General features: G+C 45.3%; 1 protein-coding gene across 1 annotated transcript in view; it reads left to right on the forward strand.

Annotated features, from left to right (window-relative positions):
• CCDC149 (coiled-coil domain containing 149) overlaps window positions 1–9931 on the forward strand; it is a 96292-nt gene extending 86361 nt beyond the window's left edge. Inside the window, 2 exon segments of the mRNA XM_033421598.2 lie at window positions 7098–7483; window positions 7486–9931. Of these exon segments, the coding sequence (XP_033277489.2) occupies window positions 7098–7483; window positions 7486–7530 (431 nt within the window). The 3' untranslated portion in view covers window positions 7531–9931.
• The last annotated feature ends 5947 nt before the right edge of the window (window positions 9932–15878 follow it).

Here is a 15878-nt window from a genome sequence, read left to right on the forward strand (position 1 = left end):
CATTCACAAGAACCACCCGGATAAACTGCTCCCCGGCTCCTGAGTCTTAAGCCGCTAAGTTTTGAGACAATTTGTTAGACAGCATTAGATAACTAATATACCCAGCACACGGGTGTCACGCTTCTTTCCTGGATTTCTACATTTCCTCTCCATCTTCTCTTGCTCAGAGTCATGCCTGCAACCACACCTCTATGAAAATATTTTTGACATTTTTTCCCAGTGGGTCCCCTCTGCAGAGTTACAGTCCCATATTTCCCAAAGCACAAATTTTCCCACCTGCATATTCTGTGGACTTCTCAAGTATGACATCACAACTCTTCCTGCTTCCTCTTTTTGTCACTTAGCTATCCAACAGAGTCATCGTCAACCGCCGTCCACGTTCCTTCTCCATCCACATCTAGTCTGCTGCTACTCTTTCTTCAGAGCTTCTTGTATCTCCATTTCTCCCACCTCTGGCTTGGCTTGGGCCCTCTTGACCTTCTTGGCAAGGCTTCCATCCTGGTGTTCCTGCCTCCCAGAATCTCCTTCCTCCCTTCCCGTCCTCATCCTGCTGCTGTGGGATGAAACTTCTGGAGCACTGCTTTCCATCAGGGTTGTACTCTGCTCAAAAATCTCAAGTGGCTCCCAACTGTCTCTTGTTAGCTGTTGTATAATAAAACACCCCAAAGCTTAGAACTTCAAGCAACAGCTATGTATTATTTATCCTGAGTCTTTGGATCCGATGGGTGGTTCTGCTAATCCGAGCTGGGTTCAGCAAGGCTCACTCCTGCTTCTGTACAGGTGTGTTTTGAAGCCTAACCAGATCACTCATACTAGTGCATGGAATGGTAAGAAGAGAAGCCTGGACGGGTCTAGGATTTCAACAGAGAGGTTCCCCAAGCACACACGGGAAGAATTCCTGGAGAGAGCTCCTGACTTGTGGGGTTCCCACACTGGCCAGAAGACGAGGCGGGGACTTTCTAGCCAGCAGCATGTGGCTGTTTGCAAGGCTGGCCTGTGACACACCGTAGCCCACTGTGCAGTCTGGAACATGTCTTGGCTGGAGGTCATCCCATGCCAGCATCCAGTGTCCCCATGGAGATCCAAAGCCCTCTGTCTGCTGTGGCCTGCTGAGCCCCCGGGCAGGCCCAAGCCTGCTAACCTGACATGGAGTCTGAGCCTGGCTTGATTTTCAGAAGGGTAGCGTAAGTAATGGCCTGATTCAAAATGATAGCTTTCAGAATTCCATCATTAGCTCTCATTGTTCCAACCCTGTCCTTCGCCAGCACGGGTGGCAACAAGGAAGCATTTATGTAACTGCTGTCAGTGTCTGGGATGCCCTCATCACGGCTGCATCTCTGATTAATTCCAACTGAAAGCAGCTCACACTCAGGAAGACAAAGCCCATCAGAGACCCGTTAACAAAAGAAGATGAATGTGCCCTTCGGGCCAATGTTAGGGGGGAGGGAACACATTTTTAGAAGACCAGCAATCCTGTCTACAAAGAGCTACTGTTTTTTTCTTTTAGAGAAAATATTTTTTCTTTCTGCACTATTTGTGTCCTAATGCATTTGTATCAGTTGATTGCCTCATCATTATTGATATGTATATTGTTATTAATAAGTATTAATGATACTAATTCTGTTTGCTAAAGCAGCACGGAATAATTACTATTTGGGGGGTAATAATATTTTCCAATTCTGAGCCAATTCAGAAATCTTTCTTTTATGGAAATGGCAAGGGCTTCCCTGGTGGCGCAGTGGTTGAGGGTCCGCCTGCCGATGCAGGGGACACGGGTTCGTGCCCCGGTCCGGGAAGATCCCACATGCTGCGGAGCGGCTGGGCCCGTGAGCCATGGCCGCTGAGCCTGTGCATCCGGAGCCTGTGCTCCGCAACAGGAGAGGCCACAACAGTGAGAGGCCCGCGTACCGAAAAAAAAAAAAAAAAAAAAGAAATGGCAATGCTATGTGTCTGTTCTCAAAGGAGAAATAAAACTCCCACAGCTTAAGCATCAACATTCCAGAATCACAGAGTTAAAGGAAGATTCTGCTCCCACAGCAAATAACCAGAGGTCCTCCTTATTAGCTCAAGAGTTGTGGTATTTTCAGTAACTTTTCTTTGTCTTCTGATCACTACTTGAGTGTACTTTTTAGATATCTTTTGGATAAACAAAAGCGAGAAGAGGATTGGCAAATCCTGCTGTTGAACCATAAGCCAGTCTCAGAGCCTGGTCTCTATATGTTTACGGTCCTGAGACTCTGAAAATCTAGGCTTTCTTGGAAAAAAAAAAAAAATCCACAATAGGACCAGACAAGAGAATTACAGCCATGTCCATCCCCTTATTGCGACTGTGCCTTGATCTATAATGATGACAGCAGTGTGGCCCCTGTTCCCCTCACCACCCAAAAGTTGAAAAGTTCTACCTGGTAATCTCAGAGGTTTGCCATTTTAAAAAAGATTCATACATTTGGATGTGAGCGGAATGTCATCTAAAAAAATGGCACAAGGCAAAGGACCGGTGAACCAAAAGGCCCCAGTGTAATTTAGACCACCCTCCCTTAGATGTAAATTAAGGTAGAGAAGATTAACCTGACCTACAGTAAAAACAGCGCAAATGGTTTAGGGGTTAGGTTGTTATGGATAAGGTTAATTAATTTTTCAGGGGCACCAGAATATACTATTAAGTGTCCTGGAAGAAGTAATTTCATAAGAGTAATTTCCAGAAGGAGTTTATTCATCTCACGTTGGTGAAAAATTTAGCCGCAGAAAGGACCATAATTTACTCCTTTTGAATAAAGCTTCTTGCACTATGCTGGAAACTGGCTCATTTTGACTCCGTGTTTCCCCGTGTCTCCTGTATAACCACTATAACATTCTTTCATTTGTTAGTATGAAAATTATGTGATTGCTTCCCTGAGCTACCACAGATGTAGCTAAATGATTGTGTGAGTTAGAAATCTTTTTTTCTCAAAGTGCCATTTTAAGAACTTTTAGTAACCTGAACCTGGAACAAATAAATCCAAGGACTGCTTTCATTTATTTATGGATGGTATTGAAATATATGTACAAACATATTCATTTATTCATGCATTCATGTATATGTCTATAGATTCAAACATTTAATAAGCTATTTACTGAGCCCCCCCTTTACTGGCAAAGGTAAAAAATTAATCAGGTAAGATTTTATACTTCAGGTGCGTTTTATAAGCTAATTATACATAAGTAACAATTTAAGGGTTAAAAAAGTAAGAAGTATGAAGTTCCCTTGGAGGTTCAGACACAACCTTGTGGGGATTAGGACAGTGGAAGGATTTAATCAAACAGCCTTCACGGCGGAGGTGGAGGTGGGGCTCACTCTTGAAGCTGGTCATCTTGACGCATCAAGGAATGATGGTCACGGAGGCATCAACCATGTAAGCAAAGACGCAGAGGGCAGGGCTGGGTGCCGTGAAGGGTTCGGTGTGGCTGGAGTATAAGGACACGAGGAGAAGAGTTGGCATGGCAGGTAAATGGATGTTGGGTCACTGAAGGTCTTGAATGTCAGGAGAAGCTAGGGCTTTGTTCTCGGGGTGGTGGCGGCCTTTGGAGGTTTGAGAGCTGGGGAAAGGCATAGTCATATTTGTGTTTCAGCTCTAGTGTGTCTCACACTGTCACGTGCAGCCACATCGCCTGCGATCTTACTAAAATGCAGATTCTGAACCAGTAGGTCTGGGGTAGGATACTGCATGTCTAACAAACTGCCAGGTGATGCCACTGCTGCTGGTCCACGGACCCCACTTTTAGTAGCAAAGCCTTAGGGAAGGTTCCTCTCCTGATAGTTGGAGTACAGCAGGAGGAGCTGGGGAGCACAGGAACCTATTAGGAACTAACGTACGTTATCCTGGCTGAACAGATCTGAAGAGTTACTTTTTTAAAAATCAAGGCTTGCTTTCGTCACTCATTTATATATTCATGAATTTCATTTAAGCACAAGTAATGGTCTCATTTTCAGGTACAATACTTACTGAAGTCAATGAGCTCTTAGGAAAGTAATATGTAGTGGTCCATGACTAAATACAGGCTTTAGAGTATATACAAGATTTGGTCGAATGTCTGTCCCTGGGAAATTTCTATGGTCATTAAAAGGACTTAAGAAGGAAAATGGCTTCTTTTGAATGTGAGAAGCAAATCTGTATCAGAACTAGAGGCTTGGGGTGTGGGGACAGCAGTCAAGGTCTGCCTTGACTTCTGAGAACCACAGGGTCTAGTGTTGAACACACATGTCTGGGTGCCAAGAGTTCACTCCCCAAGTGCTTCCCAGGCATGCAGAGCCTCTTTTGCTTGTTAGGTCCGGAAGGGCCATCAGAGAGTCCTGCCCCTCATTTTGTATCTGAAAAAAAGAAGGCCATGCTGCCAGAAAACTACTAGAGCTAATCAGTGAATTTGGTAGAGTACCAGGATACAAAATTAGTGCACAGAAATCTCTTGCATTCCTATACACTAATGATGAAAAATCTGAAAGAGAAATTAAGGCAACACTCTCATTTGCCACTGCAACAAAAAGAATAAAATACCTAGGAATAAACCTACCTACAGAGACAAAAGACCTGTATGCAGAAACCTATAAGACACTGATGAAAGAAATTAAAGATGACACAAACAGATGGAGAGATATACTATGTTCTTGGATTGGAAGACTCAACATTGTAAAAATGACTCTACTACCCAAAGCAATCTACGTATTCACTGCAATCTCTATCAAACTACCAATGGCATTTTTCACAGAACTAGAACAAAAAATTTCATAATTTGTATGGAAACACAAAAGACCCCAAATAGCCAAAGCAATCTTGAGAAAGAAAAATGGAGCGGGAGGAATCAGGCTCCCAGACTTCGGACTATACTGCAAAGCTACAGTAATCAAGACAGTATGGTACTGGCACAAAAACAGAAATACAGATCAATGGAACAGGATAGAAAGCCCAGAGATAAACCCACACACATATGGTTACCTTATCTTTGACAAAGGAGGCAAGAGAATACAATGGAGAAATGACAGCCTCTTCAATAAGTGATGCTGGGAAAACTGGACAGCTACATGTAAAAGAATGAAATTAGAACACTCCCTAACACCATACACAAAAATAAACTCAAAATGGATTAAAGACCTAAATGTAAGGCCAGACATATAAAACTCTTAGAGGAAAATATAGGCAGAACACTCTATGACATAAATCACAGCAAGATCCTTTTTGACCCACCACCTAGAGAAATGGAAATAAAAACAAAAATAAACAAATGGGACCTAATGAAACTTAAAATCTTTTGCACAGCAAAGGAAACCATAAACAAGATGAAAAGACAACCCTCAGAATGGGAGAAAATATTTGCAAACGAAGCAACTGACAAAGGATTAATCTTCAAGATATACAAGCAGCTCATGCAGCTCAATATCAAAAAAACAAACAACCCAATCCAAAAATGGGCAGAAGACCTAAATAGACATTTCTCCAAAGAAGATATCCAGATTGCCAATAAACACATGAAAAGATGCTCAACATCACTAATCACTAGAGAAATGCAAATCAAAACTACAATGAGTATCACCTCACACCAGTCAGAATGGCCATCATCAAAAAATCTACAAACAATAAATGCTGGAGAGGGTGTGGAGAAAAGGGAACCCTCTTGCACTGTTGGTGGGAATGTAAATTGATATAGCCACTATGGAGAACAGTATGGAGGTTCCTTAAAAGACTACAAATAGAACTACCATACGACCCAGCAATCCCACTACTGGGCATATACCCTGAGAAAACCATAATTCAAAAAGAGTCCTGTACCACAGTGTTCACTGAAGCTCTGTTTACAATAGCCAGGACATGGAAGCAACCTAAGTGTCCATCGACAGATGAATGGATAAAGAAGATGTGTCACATACATACAATGGAATATTACTCAGCCATAAAAAGAAACAAGACTGAGTTATTTGTTGTGAGGTGGATGGACCTAGAGTCTGTCATACAGAGTGAAGTAAGTCAGAAAGAGAAAAACAAATACTGTATGCTAACACATATATATGGAATCTAAAAAAAAATCAAAGGGTTCTGATGAACCTAAGGGCAGGACAGGAATAAAGACACAGACGTAGAGAATGGACTTGAGGACACGGGGAGAGGGAAGGGTAAGCTGGGACAAAATGAGAGAATGGCACTGACATATATACACTACCAGATGTAAAATAGATAGCTTGTGGGAGGCAGCTGCATAGCACAGGGAGATCAGCTCAGTGCTTTGCAACCACCTAGAGTGGTGGGATAGGGAGGGTGGGCGGGAGAGGCAAGAGGGAGGGGATATGGGGATGTATGTACACGTATAGCTGATTCACTTTGTTATACAGCAGAAACTAACACAACAATGTAAAGCAAGTATACTGCAATAAAGATGTTAAAAAAAAAAAAAAAAAGAAGACCAAACAGGTCATCCTGACCACAAAGCAAGCAAATAGGAAAATGGGGTCTGGATGCTGGCTCTCAGGGCCCCATGCTCTCTCCCATCCCCCTCCAGTTGCAGTTAGAGAATTTCTGTTGTACAGGTTTAGAAAGAACAGTTTAGAGAGGCGGGGTAGGGAGCTTGAAGTTGCTTTTGCATACAGCACTTTATTGAAAGTGAGAAAGCACAAGTGGTCTGCATCGAAGAATGAGGTGCTGATGGAGATGGGGGTGGAGGTGCTCAATCCCTCCCTAACTCTCCTTCTGTTTCCCACACAGAGAGCAGCGAGAACCTCTTTTCATTACGAAAGAGCCCCAGATCTTCCCGGAGCTACAGAACCTACAAACCCTTTGTCCTCAGGTTAAATATTTCATGGGCACAAGGAACCACCATCAGAGAGCGAAGCAGGCGATAACCAGGCGCCTGGAAAGGAGGGGTTACAGACATGGCCCACGTGATCCCTTTCCCTCCATTAATGACACAGGAATCACCAGAGTGGCTGTTTTCTTTTTTGTGGGTCCTGTGTTCCCTTCAGCAGGATTTTCTATGTCGGAGGCCTGGCAGCAGTGGGCCTGAGGTTGGGAGGAGAGGGGAAGTAAGGGCTGACTTCCAGCCAGAGGTTTGATGCTGTCCCTGGTCTGTTTCAGGGGAGGCTCAGAAGCAAGAACGAGATGAAAGTCGTGCCGCTGCCGAGGCGTTGACAGTGCGGGAGGATGCTGGGATTCCCGCCGTTAGCTCCCCAGCAAATCAGAGTCACAGGAACCAACGCAAGCACTTTCATCCCTCATTACCCCAGCTACCTTCTGAGGAAGAAGTAAACAGGCTTGGAAGGGAAATCGTGAAACTGGCAGAGGAGCAGGCAGCTGCCAAACCAGAAGGGGTCACAAGAGAGAGTCCCGTGGAGAGTCGGAGGGACGAGATGGGGCCATCCCCGCCGGGCCTGGCCGCCAAGGGGTCGTGCCCCAAACCTCGCCCGGACTCTGCTGAGTCCAGCCAGCCTGCAGCAGAAGCTCCCACCCTGGAAGACGGCAAGGAGAGACCCCCGAGAGTGGAGGTAGAAGGAACACCATGAAAACTTGAAGGGGAACGAGGTCAGGCATGATGACACATTGAAGGCACCCGGGTCGGTAAAGAATTAAGCATCAGCTCACCGAAGTCACTTTCTCCTAAAACACCTCCAAGTCTGCAAGTGAAAAAGGACACACAGCTCCTGCTGTAAACTGTGAATATCCTGATGATGCCAGCACAGTTCGATTTATTAAATGCGGGTCCTCAAGCTTCTCAGTGTCATCTCTCTCTGCGGAAGCTGCACGCTGTGAACATGGCCAGGCGCGGAATCGTGTCAGCCATATGGCTGGTTTTCGACATCCATCTTTCTGTCAGCACTTGTTTTATTAGAGATAAGATGTTTTTCTATTTGCGGTTAAAGTTGTCGATCAGAATTATGGGAAGGGCTTGAAATGGATGGGGTTTTTAATCAGATCCCGGTCTTTGTAATGATTAGGAGGCTGTAGAGTAAGGTGTAATTAAGCACAATGGGTCCAGAGGGCCCCCGGCTCCTCTCCATCACGTCAGGGCCCAGTAGGACCTCCCAGCGTGGGTGTTCTTGGCATCCTGCCCGCAGCGCTGTCTGTAGCGGCACCGACTGGCAGGCGGAAAGGGGCTTAAGTGGGCTCAGAAGGTTAGGCTTCCGGTCTGAAATCCACAGCCCCTGTTGAGACCTGTCTGCTGACTACTAGAGCTGAATTTTCCAGCCTGTAATTCTAGAGGATTAATCGACCTGGAGTGACTGGGGAGGGCAGGACAGGGGGGAGTGGGGCGGGCTGTGGATACACAGGGAGGATGGGGGGGACTCCAGTGGTGTTTTGATGTTTTGTTTCTGAGATGAGATGAGAGCCAGAACCTGGGAATGCTGGTTCTCTCCCTTCATCCCAGGCTACATATAGGGTTTTATGGTTTTATGGTTCTGTAGGGTTGGGGCAAGATATAGCTGCTTAGGGGCCAACCCACAATCCCCCCACCACCTGAAACCTCTAGCATCACTCCTCCAACAGAATGCTGCGGCTGCTTCCCCCTGTGCTGCCGGCTACTGGGGTTTTAAAGACAGAGCTCGTGGCCCTAGAGTGGAAAGAAAGGGAAAAACAAAGTAACTCATTACAGCCTTTGTGATGATGGGGAGGGGAGGGGACTAGGGAACCAAGTTCAAGCTCCAAGAGTGGGAAAGCAGAGAGTGGTCACCCCCACCTGCTTCTTTCCTTAGGGATAAAATTAACTTTTCTAGGTGGCATCTGGCGCTGCAGCACTTGAAGCCTCATCAAATGACAGACCTTTCTTTGTGCTGAACGCAGTTCATTTCTCCAGGAAGACCTAAAACTAGATCGCAAAGCTCAGAACGTCCCTGAGAACCAGAATGACTCCTTTGAGAGACTCTCCTGCAGGGAAAAGAGAAGTTCCCAAGGTGGGAGAGGTAGAAAATTCATCAATTCATCCTAGAAATCAGAGGTTTAGACCAGGCTTGGGATCCCAGGTGTGAATCCTGCATGCATGTGGGTGACCAGCCACCCGCCCCCCCCCCCCCGCCCCCAAAACTTCCCTGCCACATTTATCTCCTGACATCACTCTGCCCGCTGGGTGGGATCCATCAGACTTTGCATGTCTTGCTCTGAAGGAGGGCAAGGTGCGGACCAGAGGGTCCCATCCTCTGCCAAATGCACCCTGGGTGGACCTCCAGCTGCTTTCTTCCCACTCACCTGAGTTCGCCCTCATCACCTAGAGGGATGCAGGCACGCCTGAGTCAGAGCACTGTGGCTCCCGGTGAGCAGGACATGACATCTACCCCTGCCCGTCAGGCCCCAATGCCCCATTCATCCCCCTATGCTCCAGCCTCTCCCCCTTCCCAGACTCATCCCCTTACCTTTCCCTCCACAGAGGTTGCTTCTGCAGCTGCAAAGCTTGCCCAGGCCAGCAGCCACAGAAATCACTTTCCTGCTGCACCAGGCCTAAACTCTCTGCAAATGTTTAACACTACTGCATAGGACGCCAAAGCCACCAAAGGAAAACACAGCCAGATTTAATACAATGATAATAACAAGAAAAATCTCTCCCCACGGAAGCCTTGGTTTTGACACACGATTGGCCAGGTGCCTGTTTTTAGGGCCCATTCATCACCTTCTGGAAAGCAGGGCTTATAATAAACTCCTACACATTCCATCATGGGCAAGAAAACTGCCATGAGTCCCAGAGTATGGGGTTCAGGGCAGGGGGTCATAGGGAGCGATAACATAAGCTCTGTGTATCCAATCAGCCTGTGGCGGGGGTGGGTCTTGTGTTATTAGATGGAATTGGAGCCAATGAGATGATCCTGTCATATTTGTAATCTTGACATTGCCCTGTACATACATGTGACACTGTCCCACCTCTGCTATCCCAACTCAACATGGTTCTTCTGTTCCACAGACATTAAAAAGAGTTTCAGCAATTACTTATGGTTGTCTTTTGTCTTTTTAAGAGTCATTGTGAAAATGTATTGCATTCTGTGCCCTACTCCACCAGATAACCCTGCATCAGTTGGGGTACTCTCAGCTACAGTTCACACTTTAAGAAACTTAAACAATAAGGAATTATATTTCATAACAAGAACTTAAGAAGTAGGGAACGCCAGGCAGGGCTGGTTCATTCAAGAAAGTTATCAAGGATCTGAGTTTCTGTCTTCCTGCTTTGCCTGCCTTGGTGTCATCTACTCCCTCATGATAACAAGATGGCTGCAACAGCTCCAGCCATCACCTGTTCTCACATCTGTGTCCAAAGGCAGAAGGAAGTTTCTGTGTGTGTGTGTGTGTGTGTGTGTGTGTGTGTGTGTGTGTGTGTGTTTTAAGAGCAGGTAACCCAGTTCTTGTCACATTTCATTGGTCAAAATTGTCACATGTCTATATGACCATGTCACATGTCTATGTCTAAAACAGTCCTTAGATGAAATTACTCTGATGGGCTTAGATTCATCAAGATTATCCTCTGAATTGGGGAGGAGCCTTGTCCCTGGACATGCAGACTCTAAAAGGGTGAACACTAAAACAAAATCAGATCTTGGGAAGTGTAGCAGAGTGGGGGATAGATTTGAGTAGATTTGAGTAGGCCACCAATAGCATTGTCTCTGAACCCCACATGTCTGTTCTTGTTTTATTTTTTCTTTTAAAAACCAGAATATTGCATTACTGATGAGTGTGGAGTTGAGGGAGGGGTGGTTGTTACTTGTTTGTTTGTTAAGAAAAATGCCATCTCATCTCTCCCATTCCCTGACTTCTTTATTACCTGTCCTATTTTGCAGCTGAAACGTTCCCACCTTTGTTTACCTCTTCAAGTGTATCTGTCCTTCCATTATTTTTCCAGCTCAGTTGCCAGCAGAATGCTGAACAGTCTGGATAAATGAAACCGAGCTGACAGGTCTCTTAATGAAAGCTTGTTTGCACACTCTGCATTTCTTGTGATCGCTCTGTACCTGGGAGCCTTTAGGTGTGGATTTTTACATATGAGTGTTTGTCATTCTTTTAATTAAGGCCTGTGGAAATGGATTGGTTTTTGTAAACCAGACATTTCTCATCCCTAACTCCTCTTTCCATGCCTCCTCTGCACCTTCCTCTCCCCCTCCCCCTTTCTCCTTCTCCTGGAACAGCCTCTGTCGTTAGGAGGCCCCCGATGGCATTCAGCTCAATCCCTGCTGGAACCTGCTCCCAGTTGGCAGTCTTAAGGAAGCGAAATTCATTTTCCCATCATTTTTCCTCTTTCTGTGCCCTCACTCCCAGACACACACCACCATCATGACTTGAAGCTCTAAAAAAAGAGTTCTAGTATCAGTCATTCATGTGTTGGAGTGAATTTGGGGATGTGTTATTCCTTCTGGGAGCATTTGCACCCCAGCTCACCATCTGAATTGTTCCAAATGCATGTCCAATCTTCTCTCTAAAGAATTTCGAAGACCAGCTACTTGCTCATTGGGGTTACCTTTTCTGTCTCTTTCAAATCACAGCATGCCTTTGCCGCTCTTGGTTTCCTCTAAAACCTGTGGCTCTCTCCTGGCTGGTTTATTTCCTGTAGCCCTGTGACTTGATACCTTATTTCTCTTTGAAGAAGGTCTCTATTTGAGTCCCTTCCATCTCTGCCCTCTGCTTTCATTTTGGAAGCCTCCATTTGGAGCAATCTTCCTCCTTAATAATACTGAGGGTACCTTCATATGGCTCAGTTAGGATGTCAAAAAGCCAAAGGATTCCCCTCAACCCACTACATTAATATATTCCTTGTTTTCCAGATGTCTTTCTGAACAGAGAAAAAGTTGTACATTCTACAGATGCAATAGAGAGCGAGGCAGTGAATCTAATTAGAAATAAGCAGAAAAATAAGAAGGACCCATCTCTCGATATTACAGTTGTTCACAAAAACAAAACAAAACAAAACAAGCTGATACAGCCTGAAGGTAATTTAAAACGATAGATACAGATGTGTCGCCTTACATTTCATAACACCTCTTTACCAAATGAGGATTTTTTTTTCGGATTCTTAGGGCAAGTTTGCATAATACTGACAAGTATGATTTTCTGGAATCTATATGAGCCCAGGAATATATTTGGGGATCTTGGCAAAGGCCAGTGATAGCCTATTAAATTTAAAACAACGGACTTAAAAAAAAAAAAAAAAAAGCAGGTGCTGTTTTGTAATTTGATTTAAACAAAGTAACTTCTATTCAGTTGTAGACCTTGATTTAGTGGATCTATGATCATCATGTGTCATAACTGTATCTTTTTTGTTACCTGAAATTAAAATGTAATTAACCTGATGTAGGCGATTAATCATCGGTATTATTTACATTATCCTCCTCCCGCCCTCGCCGAAAGCCGAGGCTGGACTGAGCATAGCTTTTAGCATATTGCAGCAACTTATCACTTGCAATCCGTCCCTAAAATTTTTAGATCATATGCTAGTCGTGAAAAATATGGAGAATGTAAAGATTTTATGCATTCAGTCAAAAACGCCAGATCTAAAATCAGTTAGTTAATTTCCTGCCATCTTTCAAGTTGACCAAAGCACTCACTGATTTGCTCTATTTTCTTACGTTTTTAGTATTTCTGTATATACACGCACTGAAAAGCCCCACTTGGAAGAAAAATTCACTGCAATTCGGAGAAAAAGCTTATCCTAAACATCTAAAGATAGCGTTTCTAATTATTGTCGACATTGTGTTTAAACTGTGCAAACTGGAGCATTATTCTCACTTTACCAGCTGCGTCTAGGTAGAGTCATTACATCAAACGCTTCTAATTTTACAAAAAGAAATCAAAACAAGTGTGTGTTTAAGTCTCAGTGACAAACGCAAACCCTGTGAGTCAAATAGGCAAACTGATTAGCAAGCTGGCTGGGAAGTCAAAACAGCAAATATAAGAAGATTAACAAAATAGATCTGTAAGAGGAGAGGAGTAAAAATAGCCTCCAGGGGCCAAATGGGGTCCTGTGGGCGGGTCTGGTGGCACACATCCGGTTCTGTGCAGGAACCAGATGCCTGCCCTTATGGGCACCAGTCTTTCCTTCATCTTGGCCCCTCCCCCCAAGAGTTGGGATCACAGAATTCATCTCAGCTGGCCTCTTAATGGATGCGGAAATCCTTCTTCCAAACCGAAGAGGTAGCAGCCTTGCCTTTACTTGAATCCTTCTAGTGACACGACACTCACTACCTTTCAAGGTCATCCAATCCATGACTAGGTAGCTATTTTTGACCTTAGCCATTCATTAGCTCCTTAGGCCTTCACGCTATGCTATACACCTCTCATGAGTAACTCTTGATTTAATCTTCACAACAGTCCAATGCGATAGTCTTATTTTACAGATGAGAGAGCTCAGGCCCAGAGAGGTGAAGTGACTTGCCCAGGTCACACAGCTTATAAGTGTGGCTGAGCTGAGGTTCCAAACAGGCCTTTCTACCTCAGCCTAAACTTTCAGCCCCTGTGCTGTATACATTCCTGGCCCTTACAGTGAACGGTAACTTGCCCCTTTATTATTTCCTCTCTTTGTTTCTTGGCTCTGGAGGCCCATAGAATAGTGTATCAATCCCATTCCCATGAATGGACACGACAGAAATGAAGCAGATCTGCGAGGGTATTTCTTCAGTCTGGGGGGTGTCAAGGGTAGTGAAGAGAGAAACTAAAAACAGAAGGTGCTGTGGTCTGAATGTTTGTGTTCCCCCCAAAATTCATATGTTGAAATCCTAACCCCCAAATATGATGGTATTAGAAGGTGAGACCTTTGGTAGGGGGTCCCAAAGTCATGAAGGGGGAGCCCTCGTGAATGAGGTTGCTGCCTTAAAAAAGGCTTGAAAGAGATCCCTCATCCCTTCTACCACGTGATAACACTGCAAAGAGGTACGGGCTATGAGTCCCAAAGAGGGCTCTCACTGACGATGCTGGTGCCCTGATCTTGGACTCCCAGTCTCCAGAACTGTGAGATAAATTTCTATTGTTTATAAGCTACCCAGTCTCCAGTATTTTGTGACAGCAGCCTGAACAGACCAAGACGGAAGACAAGCGATGAGACGCACCAGCCCCCTTCTGAAAACTAAGTGCAAACTTCCCTTGATGATCCTGAATTAACCTATAATCTGGGCGGCAGAGTCGAAGATGGGGTGTTGGTTTTTATTCCTGTCCATCGTGTGTTCCTATGTAATTGCTGCCTTGTTTTCACAACTTTTAATTGCGGGGGTAGGCAAATGCCTCTATGTGAAATCAGGATATTTAAAGACTCAGTTTGCTAATTCCCTTTTCCGTGCTGACCCGTACATTTCAAGTTAATATTTCAAACCATTACTGAACCAAACTTGGTACCACTCGTCTGACATGCGGTAAAGCCAATCTACGGACACTGCCTCGTGGTGAGGGAAAGTACAGTGTTTATTGCAAGGCACCCAACGTGGGACCAAGCAAGGAGCACGGGCAGCTCATGCTCAGAAGACCCAAAGGCCCTGATAGCTTTCAGGGAAGGGTTAAAGGCAAGGTGAGGGAGAGGGTCACAGGGTGCACAATCAGCTCATGGACATCCTTCTGGTTGGTTGGTGATGAGGACGGGGTGATGTTTCAGGAATCTCAGTCATCAACCTTCTGGTTCCAGCCGGTCTGGGGGTCTACGTGCTGGTGGTCAGCATGCTGTTAACTTCTTCCACCTGGTGAGGGTTTCAGTATCTGCAAAACAGCTCAAGGATATGGCTCAGGATGTTCTCTATAGCACTTGAGGAGGAACTAAAGGTCCTTGACTTTGTTTTATAACTAGACTATTATTGTCTTGCTTGACTGTTTTCCTTTGTTTCTGCATTTTCTCACTTCTCTGATTAAATTTGCTCTCTGGAACCTGGGGAAGGCCTAGGAGGCTAGAGCTTTTATACAAACTGGTGTGGGGGTGGGGTGGGGGGGGGACACAAGGGGTCTGTCCCTGGGAAGGCCTCGCAGAGTCCTGCTCCGTTTCAAAACCAGTGAGAACCGGTTGGTGGAGCAAATTCACCAGGCAATAGCCTTTCTTCCCACTTGTCGCTTGGGCTCAAGGAAAGGGTTTTAAATAACAAGGTAGTCCTAGTAAGAGGTAAAAATAACCACTGGGGATGGCTTTCTGGCTAAGGTTCAGTTTGACTCACTGCCTTAAGAGTCTGGGAGAAACAGAAGCTGCCTCTGAGGAACCAGGGTGGGAAAGCCACAGCTAGGAAGCGGGTCTACCCCAGGATGGATACTTCAGTAAATGAAAGTGAATACACAAGACTGATCTAGTCTGTGTATAGATTATAATTTTCACAGAGAGAGGCAGAACCTCCATCAAGCCTTAATTAAGACCAACCTGCCTGTGGACCCCACTGCTTCCAACTGCTTTTGTATCAAGAAGTCAAGAAGGGCATCGTCCTGGCTGTGGAGAAAGCTGACAACCTTAGCTACCAACACCAACCTCCCTATAACTTGCCCAGGGACACTGCCTCACTGGCCCTGTCTCCGCCCTCCGGGAAATGGACCTCAGGCTTCCCACAGAGGCAGATGTGAGAGGCCACTGGGCCCAGTGAGTTGGTGTACCGCTCATGCCAGGCCAGTGGCTCCAGCATCAGAATCACTGGGAAGCTTGTTGCAAATAGATTTTCTCCTCTCCCTTTGGATTCTACAGCTCTGGCATGTGGCCCAGGAAGCTGTATTTTTTTCCCCATTTCCCTAAGTGATCCTGGTTTCCTCCCTCTTGCGAGGCACACCCCAAAGGCATGATGATCAGTGACTGAGCCTTGCAGCCAACAGAGCTGGGCAGGGGAGAAGGAGAAGTCCTAAGAGGTTTGGGAAACATCTTTGCCATTCCCCAAAAAATAGCTGAGTGGGGAGAGAAGCCTCAAATAAACCAAAACAGTAACCAAGGCCCCCATGCAGTAC

This window comes from Orcinus orca, chromosome 4 (assembly GCF_937001465.1).
Source record: "Orcinus orca chromosome 4, mOrcOrc1.1, whole genome shotgun sequence".
Classification (NCBI taxonomy): domain Eukaryota; kingdom Metazoa; phylum Chordata; class Mammalia; order Artiodactyla; family Delphinidae; genus Orcinus; species Orcinus orca.